Source organism: Myxocyprinus asiaticus, chromosome 18 (genome assembly GCF_019703515.2).
Source record: "Myxocyprinus asiaticus isolate MX2 ecotype Aquarium Trade chromosome 18, UBuf_Myxa_2, whole genome shotgun sequence".
Lineage (NCBI taxonomy): Eukaryota > Metazoa > Chordata > Actinopteri > Cypriniformes > Catostomidae > Myxocyprinus > Myxocyprinus asiaticus.
The window spans coordinates 16,129,669-16,143,076 of record NC_059361.1 but is presented as its reverse complement, the minus strand read 5'-3'; the positions used below and the strand labels follow the sequence as shown (position 1 = coordinate 16,143,076).

The following is a 13,408-nucleotide window of genomic DNA, read 5'->3' as shown; positions in this document are numbered from 1 at the left end:
TCTTTCATACTATTTCTGTTGTGACTACTTGCCCATTTTGATGAGGGTGGGTGTCTGCGGCATATTGACATAAAAAAAAAGTTATAAAATGGTTAACAAATTGTTTTTTTTTTTTTTTTTTTTTTTACTTTCACTCCATTAGGATTGTTTGTGCAAAGAATGGTGCATTAATGTTTTATTTTTGTGGTGTGTGCATTTACTGTGAGTGATATGATTTCTTTCCATTTAGTGATTTCCTCAAGGGAAGTGTATGGATAGTTTATGCAAGGTTGCTTTAAAGGAACAGTATAAAGGTGGGCTTGGGTGAATCTTGTGTAGACTAAGTTAGGAGTGAGCTAGAGTGTGTCTTTATGTGTATGTGTATGTATAAGTGGCATTACAGGTATGTCATGTAGAAAATGCCACTGTGGTGTGCATTGAAGCTGTAGAGTGGTGTATAACCTGGTTCAAGCAGTAAAGTTCATCAGCAAAGAAAGGATGGCGTTTCAGGGTGCGTACATGTGTTTAATGATGTTGTACCTCAGCACTTCGATGTCTTCCCAGCTTCTTCAGTCACAGACCTGCAGACTTATCCGCAGCACCTCAGACCTGCCTGTGCTGGCCAGTGAGGGAGACGTCACAATCGGTGGCCTTTTCTCTCTACACGACACTGTGCTAAATGTTCCGCAATCTTTTACTGCAAAGCCACATTCTACGCAGTGCTCGGGGTCAGTCAATCAATGGATTCCTACCATAAAACATTACAGTGCTGAATGTTTGACATTTAATGGCTTTTCTTGGAGTTTTGTTTTCTTGTTTATTTATTTGGATATTACATTTGAAATTTCAGACATGTATTCTCCATCTTAATTATAAAGTATATTGTTAAGCATTTTATTTATAGTTAAGCCATTTCGAAATGTTAACAAAGGTAAAATAATATATAATAATTTGGTGATTATTTGATGGTATTTGTCCCAAAAGGTTTAATTTTCGAACCTTTAGATGGATGCAGACAATGATTTTTGCCATAGAGGAGATCAACAGAGATAAACGCCTCCTGACCAACTTAACTCTGGGTTATAAGATTTATGACTCGTGCAGTACACATTTCCATGCCCTCCACACAGCCTTGGCCCTGATGAGCGAGAATACAGAGGGCACACAGAATCCAGAGTGCCGAGGCAGAGTGTCTGTTGTCATTGGAGATGGAGGATCCACATTATCCCTTGTGGTTGCACGCTTTCTAGGTGTTTTTAAAGTTCCACAGGTGAGTTGTGCATTTTTAATGCAACTGCATATTCATTTCAAGGTATATTCATTTTCTTTAATAATGTGTATTATTCCCTCTCCTCTCCTCTCCTCTAGGTAAGCTATTTCTCCAGCTGTGCATGTCTTAGCAATAAATTAGAGTTTCCTGCATTTCTAAGAACAATGCCCAGTGACTTTTTCCAAGTGGATGCTCTTGCACAGCTGGTGCAACACTTCGGTTGGAGCTGGGTTGGGACTGTTGCGGGGGATGATGCTTATGGTCGTGGTGGTGCCCAAATCTTTAATGATGAGGTGACTAAATTAGGTGCATGTATTGCTTTTTACGAAATTATTCCAAAAAACCATGAACAAGCAGAAATGTCCAGGATTGTAGAGAGGATTTATGATTCAGGGGCCCGTGTGGTGCTGGTCTTTGCTCTAGAGCAAGATGCAAGGGCTCTCTTCTGGGAGGCCCTACATCAAAACCTCACTGGAATCCAATGGCTGGCCAGCGAAGCCTGGATCACAGCGGCTGTCCTCTCCACCCCTGAATTCCATTCCATCTTGCAGGGCTCCATGGGCTATGCCATCCGCAGATCTGATATTCCCGGCCTGCAGCCTTTTCTGCTACGGCTGCATCCCTCCAAATACTCTCAGGACCCATTTGTTTTGCAGTTCTGGGAGGAGATGTTTAAGTGCTCTCTAGGTAAAAGCAGTGACAGCTCCTCTCTTAGACCCAACTGTAATGGCTCAGAAGTACTGGCCAACACAGGTAACATCTACTCAGATGTCTCTCAGCTCAGAATCTCCTATAATGTTTATAAGGCAGTGTATGCTATTGCTCATGCTCTGGATTCAATGCTGCACTGTGAACCAGGCAAAGGACCTTTTTCTGGGAGATCGTGTCCCAATTCCAGCAGCATACAGCCATGGCAGGTAAAAAAATCACAATTTATTATTTTATTTCACCTTTATATATGCTGTTTCTTAAGCTTTATATCTCATAAAGATTAATGTTGTTAAGATAAAGTTGGAGCAGATGTTACTGTTACTGTTTTAAATTACCTCTCTCGATCCCTCTCTTATTCACTTTTTCTATCTCTCACTAACTCACTCGCACACACATGCAGCTCCTGCATTATTTAAAGCATGTCCACTTCACTAATGAGTTTGGTGAGGAGACTAAGTTTGACAATAATGGAGATCCTGTGGCAATGTATGATCTCATCAACTGGCAGCTCAATGGCAATGGAGAGGTGCAGTATGCCACTGTGGGGAGATTTGATGAAACGATGCAGTTTAAACTAGTGATTGAAGAGAAAAACATCACCTGGAATGGCAACCAGAGACAAGTAATGCTCCACAGTGAATTATGGTTTAAATTTTATATTATTAGTTATCTGTAAGAACTTTCATTCTTCAATCTGGTTTCTTTTTCTTTCCCTCCATTTCCATATATACAGTGAAGTCCAAAATTGTGAGAGGACCTTACAAATCTGGCCCTTTTTTTTTTTTTTTTTCATTTAAAGGAATATTCCAGGTTCAATACAAGTTAGGCTCAATCAACAGTATTTGTGGAATAATATTGATTGCCTTTTCTTTTAAAAAAGCTAAAAGTGAGGCACTTACAATTGAAGTGAATGGGGGCCAATCCGTAAACGTTAAAATACACATTGTTTCCAATGTGTAGCAACAAGACATAAACAATATACATGTCAACATGATTTTAGTGTGATAAAATCACTTACTAACCTTTTCTGTGTAAAGTTATAGCCAATTTTACAACTTCATTGCCATTACAGTATAATGTCAAAAAACCCTAAAACCTTAAAATGACTGTAAAAATGACGATTTAAAAACTTTACAGCTCAAATAATACATGATATTTAACAGAAGAATTAATGTAAGTGCTTTTATAAAATTACATAAGCTTTACATTTCTGCCTTTAAACCCTCCACAAATAGGCCCTCATTCACTTCTATTGTAAGTGCCTCACTGTAACTTTGCTGTTTGCTTTATAAAAAAAAAAAAAAAAAAAAAAGGACAGATGAGTCTAAATTAATTTTTTGTGGTAATCAGCATTATGCCACAAATTTTGTCGATTGAGTTTAACTTGTTGCACACAAGATGCTCTTTGGAACATTCTCAAATCATGCTGGATAACATGGATCATCAGGTTGTGCACAAACATGTGGAGTCCATGCCAGCTTTAGTGCATGCTGTCATTAAAGCAAAAGGGGGACATAACAAATTCCAAAAAATCCTGAAATAACTTTTCAAATTTGTACTGATATAACATTTTTTTTTTAATGAAAAATAAAAATGGTATTAAATTAGACAAATACAAACAGTTTTACTAGTGTTTTCAGTCTTTTCTATTGTATTTGCTGGGTATTTAAGCATTAATTTATGATATATATCTCTGTAGTTGATCTGCTCTCTGAATTGCAGGTCCCTGTGTCCGTCTGCAGCACCAGCTGTCCTCCAGGCACAAGAAGGGCTACCAGGCCAAACTTTCCTCTCTGCTGCTTTGACTGCATTCTCTGTGCAGCTGGGGAGGTTAGCAATCAGACAGGTGTGTCCCAAATCAGCTCAACTCTGCTAATGTTTGTGTGTGTATACCAGAACTATAGTTGTGGAGGACATACAGGTACAATTACCTGTTTAGTGTAAAATACAATTTGCCACTATGGACAAGCAAGCATAATAGGAAAGGAAAAGATTTGTTTCCTTTTTCTTTTCTTCTCTTTTTTCTTTCTTTTAGATTTTCTATTTGCTTTTTTTTTTTTTTTAACTCTGAAATGTTACACAATTACATTTACACAAATACGTCTAATGATTGTGGTATTTTTAAAAAATAAATTATTGTTCTTTTATGTATCAGATGCCTTAGAGTGTGTAAAATGCCTGCCTGAGTTCTGGTCCAATACTAGACGAGACACCTGCATCCCAAAGCCAATCGAGTTCCTCTCCTACAGCGACACCATGGGCATCACTTTGATGGCTGTGGCACTGCTGGGGTCCTGTTTCACACTCGCAGTTGCTCTGATATTTGCCTGCAAACGCAACACACCCCTTGTCCGAGCCAACAACTCTGAGCTCAGTTTCCTCATTCTCAGCTCACTGTGGCTTTGTTTTCTGTGTGCACTAGCCTTTATTGGTCAGCCCACATCCTGGTCTTGCGGGCTTCGCCACACTGCATTTGGTATTGCTTTCTCTCTCTGCCTATCCTGCATCCTGGGCAAGACTGTGGTGGTACTCATGGCCTTCAGAGCCAATAAACCTGGCAGTAATGTTATGAAATGGTTTGGCCCACTGCAGCAGCGTGGCATTATCTTCTTGAGCACAGCTGTGCAAGTGGTGATTTGCTGCACATGGCTGTGCGTGGCACCTCCCATCCCAATCAAGCTCATGACCCATGAAACTGCCAGGATTATCCTTTTGTGTGATGTGGGTTCTCCGATAGCCTTCTCTCTGGTGTTGGGCTACATTGGGCTGCTTGCAGCTGTTTGCTTCCTGCTGGCCTTCTTTGCTCGGAAGCTTCCAGACAATTTCAATGAGGCTAAATTCATTACTTTCAGTATGTTGATCTTCTGTGCTGTGTGGATTGCATTTGTTCCAGCATATGTTAGCTCACCAGGGAAGTACACGGTGGCTGTGGAGATTTTCGCCATTCTAGCCTCCAGTTACGGCCTGCTGCTGTGTATCTTCACTCCAAAGTGTTACATAATTTTGCTTAGACCTGAGAAAAATACAAAGAGATATTTGATGTCCAAATCCAGTTCAGAAAGGAAATATTGAAATACTTACTGTAAGTCAAACTTTTCTGAAAATGAATTATAACCTTTCCACTGTTTATACTGCAATGACATTTGTTATATCTTGTTCTCCCCTGCACCACCCCCCCCACCCCCCACCCAATAAACTGTTTTTAGATTGCTTTTCATGCTTTAGTAATGCTTCATAAAAATAAACTGTTATCATTTCCCACAAACATTAATTTTGCATTTTATCCACTAAAAGGTAATGACCCCGATTAAATCTTATCTGCATTTTTTGATGTGTCCAAAATCTGTTTTCTCCAGTATTAATGATAAACGTTTCATATAAAACATGATTGAGATAGCATTAAGCATTATTAACATAGCCAAAGTCAACTCCTTTATTTACCATCTACCTGTCAGGCCCTATCCCTTCTTTGCTCTGTCATGTGATAACTACTTAAAAAAAGTATGGTAACAATATTACACATAATATTTTTAAGAACTATTCAATCCTTGTTTTGTTTTTTTATTTGTTTATTTTTTTTAATTAAATATCCTTAATGAAATCATGTGGTCACCCAAATTAGTTAGTATTTAATGCTTGTTTTTTTTTAAAATAAAATTTCCTTAAATAAATCATGTGAAATCATCCAAATTAGTTAGTATTTACTGCTTTTTTATTTATTTATTTTATTTTATTTTATTATGTAATTTCCTTAAATAAATCATGTGAAGTCATCCAAATTAGTTAGTAATTAAGCCTTGTTTTTTTTATGAAATCACATTAATTAAATCTGATATGCTTTATTCTTCTAATGATATTAAGCTAATTTAGTCATTTTTATAAGCTTAAAAATGATAAAAGTGCCATTTTACCACCTTAAAACACTTTAAACAGTTTTTACATGATGCATTTTTTTTCTTCGCTTTATCCATTTATATTTTAAATATTATTCCCACTCAAAGCATTTATATATGAATTTATATATATAGGCAGATCACTAACAGTACAAACACCCAACAAGATATCAAACCCAAACACACACACAACCTTACGGTTAAATGCTGAATTTATTCTATCAAACAGTAAGCAGTGTATGTTACACTAAAACTGTTTGATTAAAAAAAAAAAAAAAAAAAGGAAAAGAAATACATAGTTTAATTAAAATACACAAATAAATGCACCATTTAATGAAAAAAAAAATTAAAAAATAAGGTAAAGTTTACAAAGGTCAACTTACTGTCAAATTTGTGCTGTAGTTAAAGTCTTATTATGACAAGCCTTCCCTAAAAGGAATAGTTCAGCCAAAAATGAAAAATCTCTCACCATTGACTCACTCTCATGAAATCAGATGTGTATGACTGCCTTTCTTCTGCAGAATACAAAAAAAATTAAGGAAATCTTAGCTCTGTAGGTCCTTACAATGCAAGTGATAGGTAACCAAAACTTTGAGGATTCTAAAAGCACAAAGACAGCCTAAAATGAATCCATATAACTCTAGTAGTTTAATTCATGTCTTAAGTAATCCAATCAGTCTGGGGTGAGAAAATACCAAAATATAACTTCTTTTTATACGAATTATGACATCAGCATTCTCCTTGGCGATCATGAGCAAGGAGTTTTATTTTAGTCTGTTCTTACCCAAAACCGATTAGATAGCTTCAAAGTATTTTTTTAATGAATTTATCATATTTAAAAGGTATTAAAATACTAGAGTGTAATTTTCAAATGTTTTAATGGATTAAACCACCAGAGTCTTATGGATTACTTTTATGATGTTTTTGTGCTTTGAGCCTTGCATGATTTACTTGCATTGTATGGACCTACAGAGGTGAGATCTGTGATTTGTATGTGTTCTGTAGAAGAAAGAAAATCATACACATCTGAGAAGGCACACGTGTGAGTAAATTATGAGAGAATTTTCATTTTTGGGGGAACTATTCCTTTAGGCTATAACACATATCCTAAAAGAACTTTTCAAAAAGAACACATCCATGATATAAAGCTACTAGACATTAAAGACAAGGTAAAATCTCAAAGCTTTAAATGTTTTCCAAAAACAAAAATGCCAACCCGATCTCATGAAAATTCGTACATAATTTACGAGTTGACTATTTCGTATGGTCTTGAACGATGTTGTTCGCATAAACTCGTACGATTTCATCTCGTGCAAATTCCCAGATGTCTAATGAGGAAGCGCGAGTTCCGCACACGAGGCGTTAAGGACAAACTTATTAATATTATGCCCTTACCCAAACCCCTTATCTAATCAGTAGAGAGTGTAAACATGATAGGAAGCTGTTGTGTAACAGAAGCAAGTGTCACGTATTAGATGGAAACGATGTCCAGCGATGTCATTGGCTGTAGTGAAAGTCGTAGGAATTCAAATGAGTGCAGTCGCACAAAATCATACAAATTAACCAAATTTAGAAAAGTCCTATGAATCCTGATGATTTCGCCGTGAGAGTGTGTTGAAAATGCCATACACGACACTTGGCTCACTGGACTGGACTATACCCATACTTGCTGTTAAACTTATAACATTCTCCAAGAACATGTCTCTAAACAGAGTTGTTTTTGTAAAAAAAAAAAAAAAACAACTATTCTAGAATAAAACTTGGTAAACAACTTGTCTTGCAAAACCAATTACTGTTATGCTTGCTATAAGCTTGTATTAATGTTGAACTTTAAGAATAAATCCCTCTATTCAGTGCATTCTGGACCAAAACCTGGTCCAGAAAAACAAAGAAAAGGCTTTGCTTGCAAAACTCTATAAAATAAGTTTGTTTTTAAGTGCATGTACTTTGGTGGATAACTTGCATAAATCCAGTTCTAATAAGATCTTCTGAAAGGCCTCAAATGTATACTTCAGTTGTTTGGGATAGCTGAGGTTTAGGACATATGTGAGTCCCAGAAAGATCGCACAGGCTTTAGCCTTATTTTCCAACCCAGTCATGACTTGGACCCCCTCCAAGATGATGCTGAAGTCCTCCTGCTCACCCCTTGTGCTGACAGTAATTTTCATTAAGTGCTGCATGAGATCTTGCTGAACATCTGTATTAGAGCACCATAGAACTCAAACACACAAGCATTTTATACTTCTCATGTTGCAATTATTTCTAGCATGTCAGCATTTTAAAAAGTGTTGCACATATTTTTTATGTTAAAATACTTGTATCTTTTTACGTGCCGTCTCTGCGCGAATGGTTGAAGAAAGGAGGTATTATAAATGATTATCACCCTTTTTCCATCAGACCATCATCTACATTTTCTCCACAGAACACCACACATTTAGATGTCTCTCTTATTTTACATACCTGATTCAACTAGCTCATCAGGACAGACTTCGACATAAACTGGGAATATAAAATAAGGGTGCCATCCAAAATATGCAATGTTAGTGATGCTCCAGAACTGGACTGAACACACCTGGTCAGCATTTAACGAGACAATTAAGAAATAAAAGGAAATTACAAATTATTAAGGCTTACCGTTTTAGCGTGTACAGATGTCGACCAGTCAGCCAAAATGTCGTCAAATCAGCAGTTGTTCACTTTCAAATAAATTGGTGTCCATAAAGTCAACAACAAAATTGCAAAATTTTTCCCAAAATAATTAGGTAGTATTCTTTCTTAATTTTATTAGTTGAATTGGTGTCCATGTATTAAACCACAAAATTGCACAAATGTTCCCAAAATAATTAGGTAGTATTCTTAATTTTATTAGTTGAATTGGTGTCCATTAATTAAACCACAAAATTGCACAAATTTCCCCAAAATAAAGTAGTTGTCTTCTCTCTTAAATGTAGTAGTTAAATGTACCCAATATTTTTTATACAATGCAAAGTCATAATTTCAAATATAAAATATCCGTAATATTTATACATTTCATGTTTTAATCAAATTTACTTGACACATGAATCACTTTTTACAGTGTACTCAATAATGGACAATTTACAGTTTTATGTCCCCTGAGTATAAACAAAAAAAAACAAACAAAAAAAAACATGTGCTTTAGGCCAATTAAAATAATAATAATAATAATACGATAAATAAATAATAATAAAAAATAAATAAAAAAACAGCTACAACATTTAAATATCCCTGCTCAATAAGCACTGCAATAACAAATGTACACTAATTATTTTTTCCACTTCAGCCACAATCAAGGCAATCAAGCTGATCATGTCAGCCTTTTTAACATCATGGGGGAAAAGAGAGAGGGAGAGACAGAAAGGAAAGACATTACAGTCGTTGGGGAAGTATAAGAGGTCATAGCACACATAATGTTTGACATTTTGTGTTGTAGTAACATTACATGTTTAAGAATTTCTTTCTTTCTTTCTTTCTTTCTTTCTTTCTTTCTTTCTTTCTTTCTTTCAGGACCATAAACAGCATTGTTTAGACATTGGGGAACCACCATAGGAGACCAACTTTTAATAAAAGCAATGATTGATGAATTAATGAATTAATATTTTTTATTCTAAGTATCAGGCACAAATAGCACAATATCCTGAGAATAATCAAACTATAAACATATTCAATTACTGGAAGTAAAATGTAAAGTATTTTCCCAAAAACAAAACTAAATTTTTCCTAGTTCCTTCAAAGAGTTTTAATTATCACAAATTGTCCCCGCAGTATTGAATATGTATTGCTTAAAAATATAATTTGGAAAAGACTACATTCTGAGAATATCATCACCTTGAATGAATGTATTCCATAATGTTGTCAGACTGGCACCGGAATGTTTACACCTAAAAGGCTCTGTGAGAACCAACGTCATAAAACTCTCTCACAAAAGCTGAAATCTACACCTAAATATCACCATGTTGATAAATTGCAAATCGCCTTTGCATTATTTTACAAAGCTGAAATCTTCACCTGAATATCACCACAGTGTGATGAATTGCAAATCACCTTGCTGCCCCCCTTCTCTCTCCCCCTTCTCCCCTTCAACAGCTCTGGATCAACACAAAGACACAAGATTTACAAGTAAAAATATAACAAATAACATGAAAACAAAGAATGCAACTGTATGTGTTTGATATCATTTAAGAGGTCTCTGTGGGACTGGTATAGTGGTCTCTTTCCCATGTTGATAAAACTAATGGTAACAAAGTTGTAAGGTCTTTGCCAAATACTACATAATTCTGGAGGTCTATACCCCTCCTTGACCTACAATTGAAATGATCTCCTGTATGTTACACAATGTTTATTCTGTCTAGATATTTAAGGAAAGTTGGCAGGAAGCTCGGGGAATCTGTAAGCAGATCTCCCATGCTGTGCCGCTGCATGTAGTTTTGTCAGGTATGTTTCTTTGACTTGTCTTTTATTTTTAGTAATGCTTGTTTATTCTGATCATGTGAAATTGGCTTTGATTTGAATTTCTGCAACAATGTTTTATATCCTACCTGACAAATAAATTGTTATTATTTGATTTATTCTGAATTCCTCCGAAATCATTACTGGAGCTTTAATATAGGAGGAAGCCATTTTAAAGACTCTCAGTTTGAATTTAAACCACTCAGGACAACCAGGTAGGACAACCACCTAGGACAAACCGGGTAGGATTTGAATTTCATTAGACCAGGGTAGACCATACTGGAGCTTTAATATAGGAGAAACCACTCAGGACAACCAGGTAGGACAACCACCTAGGACAATCAGATAGGAGAAAGACTCTCAGTCACTGCTCACCGCCCATCTTAGCAAGTTGTATGTACATGAATAAGTGGCAATATCATCTGGTTCTGAGACAAGCCAAACCAGACGATATTAGTTAACCCTACAACCGCTGACTAAGAATGGAACTGGCTATCCATTTTTGGGAGGTTTATGTAATTTAATAACGGCCAGCATAAGTCTCCAAATATCGAAAGGACAATGAATAGAAGAGGATTTAGAGTAATCAATAACCTAAAAATGTAAATTTAAAAAAATGATCAGAAATTAATTAGAGCTTAAATATAAATTAGAGGTCAACTTAAAATTGGAGTCAGATTAATGTAAAATTGGATTCAGATAAAATGAATAACGGAATCAAATGTGTGAATTAACAATAATTGATTTACTTCAGTGCTCAGAAAAGACAGAACAACGCAGAGACCTTCAAGGGCAATTTATTGAAGTTCCACTCCGGAACGGATAGAAAATTATCCTTTTTACAGTGGTGACCATCCTCCGTGAACTCCAGCGAGCGAGTGATGTATTTTCAGCACGACATTCTGTTCCATTCCGCACAGGACATGAGGTTTGAGCTTCTACTTCTGTCTCCAGCTGCTGTGGTAAGTCCATTCTTTTTGCCTTTTAGAAGTGTTGAGGGAAAGCACAGATGCACTCCCACGGAAGGCAGGAGGATCAGCATCTCTTTCTCCTCACTTTATGGTGGTGGTGCTCTTCACTGACTGCTGTGCTCCATATCGAGGTGCAGTGTGCCTGTTGTGGTGTGAGTGCACGTGTGGTTGCTGAGTATTTTCTCTCTTTCTGGTTAGGAGAGTACCGTGATCCTTCCTGTGGGAGATTGAATCCGCTGACCCCCAATTTGTGTGTAATCCTGTTTGTGTATTAATTAGGTGACGTGTATATACATACATATATATATATATATATATATATATATATATATATATATATATATATATAATTTTTTTTTTTATTATGGAAGAGTTCTCCATGTGATATGGACTGCTTTTATTCTGATTGGTTGTATCAGATAAACTGCTTTTATTATTTCTACTCATATCTCATGCCTGACTCCAACCGAATCGAACCTGCGAGCTTTAAGATTCTAATATTGAGGGTGATTCCCCAGTAGTAGGCCCCTGGGGTGGTGTAGTCAGTTTATTTAGGTGTGTGTTTAATATAAATTTATTTTTGTCCATCCCCCATGGGTCGCCACATATGGAAGAACCTAGACTTAACAGTGGTCCATAAGGAGGGCCATGTAGTTCTTGCTGGGATGTTTCCTATCCACTCTCGTCAGCCAGAAAAGAGTAAATGCAGGGGATAAAGGAAAGAAATGCAGACTGCCAAACTGATTTTGGAATTTACTGTGTTCCAGATATTTCGTGTCAAGGTTATGTTGCAATATGTGCTGATTAACCAGATGCTTTACAGGTTTTGTTTGGAGACTACATGCTCTGTATCACTCTGTGCTTGCATAAACCTTTGCATTTGTTAAATCTGTTCTTTAATTTAATTCAAGTTTGATCTGTCCTCCAGGTTTAACATGTGAGTCTACCACTGGTCTCATCATCTTTTTTGAGGAGAACAACCAAAAAGCCTACTCTATTGCCAAACATCACACTGGGCTATAGGCTGTATGACACATGTGGGCTGACTGCTCTGTCTCAGAGGACAGCATTGTATGTAGTCTCTCAACCTGTGAAAATGAACGTTTCAGGGGTGTGCTCCTCCCCGAGCATCCCCATCATCATTGGGGACTCTGGATCCACACTGTTCATTACCATTTCCAGACTACTCAACCTGTTCTGTATCCCGCTGGTGAGGGCAGATTACGTAGCAAAACAAAATTATTACAATTTTCAAGTCCAGGAATTCTATATTTATTTTATACATAAATACAGTGGTGTCCAAAAGTCCACATTTTAAATCTTGTCAATTTTATTTAAATCTGCACTTTTGAACATGGATCATCAAGTTTTGCACTTGGAGCCCATGCTATTCTAATAATATAAACTGCAATGAAAAACATGTATTAAATTAGAAAATGCAAAATAGAATCATTTTCACTTGTGGTCTCAGACAGGAGTTAAGCATTGATAAGACAATACAAAAATTGGTTTTAGAATCCAGTGTATTGTTTATTTGCATATTATTGACATTAAGCCATGTTATGTTATGCTATGTGTGCTATGTTATGTTATTTATGTTACTGCACTTAAGATCTGTGAAGAGGATGTGTGCCGGGTCTTCCGGAAACAAAAGACAAGGAAATCACAGGGCCCAGTCGGTGTTTCGCCCACTTGTCTAAAAGCCTGTGCTAACCAGCTGGCCCCCACCTTCACATAGATCTTCAACACATCACTGGAGCACTGTGAATTTCCCAGCTGCTTCAAACGCTCCACCATCATCACCATCCCAAAGAAACCCAAGAATGCAGGACTTAATGATTACAGTCCTGTCACCCTGACATCTGTGGTCATGAAGTCATTTGAGAGACTGATGCTGCCCCACCTGAAGGACATCACTGGACCCTTTCTTCAAGCTAACACATCTGTGGATGATGCTGTCAATATGGGACTTCATTACATACTGCAACATCTAGACAGACCAGGGACTTATGCAAGGATCCTATTTGTGGACTTCAGTTCGGCTTTCAACACCAGCAATCCTGCTCTCCTTTGGAATAAATTAACACAGCTCTCAGTTCCCACCTCTATCTGTCAGT

At 36.7% G+C, this 13,408-nt stretch overlaps 1 protein-coding gene across 1 annotated transcript; it reads left to right on the top strand.

Annotated features, from left to right (window-relative positions):
• The first annotated feature begins 477 nt into the window (after positions 1-477).
• On the top strand, positions 478-5,032 carry LOC127456350 (extracellular calcium-sensing receptor-like). Its single transcript, XM_051724796.1, has 6 exons — positions 478-707; positions 964-1,249; positions 1,348-2,166; positions 2,361-2,582; positions 3,683-3,806; positions 4,116-5,032. Exons 1-6 carry the CDS (start codon positions 478-480, stop codon positions 5,030-5,032), a joined length of 2,598 nt encoding a protein of 865 aa, XP_051580756.1.
• The last annotated feature ends 8,376 nt before the right edge of the window (positions 5,033-13,408 follow it).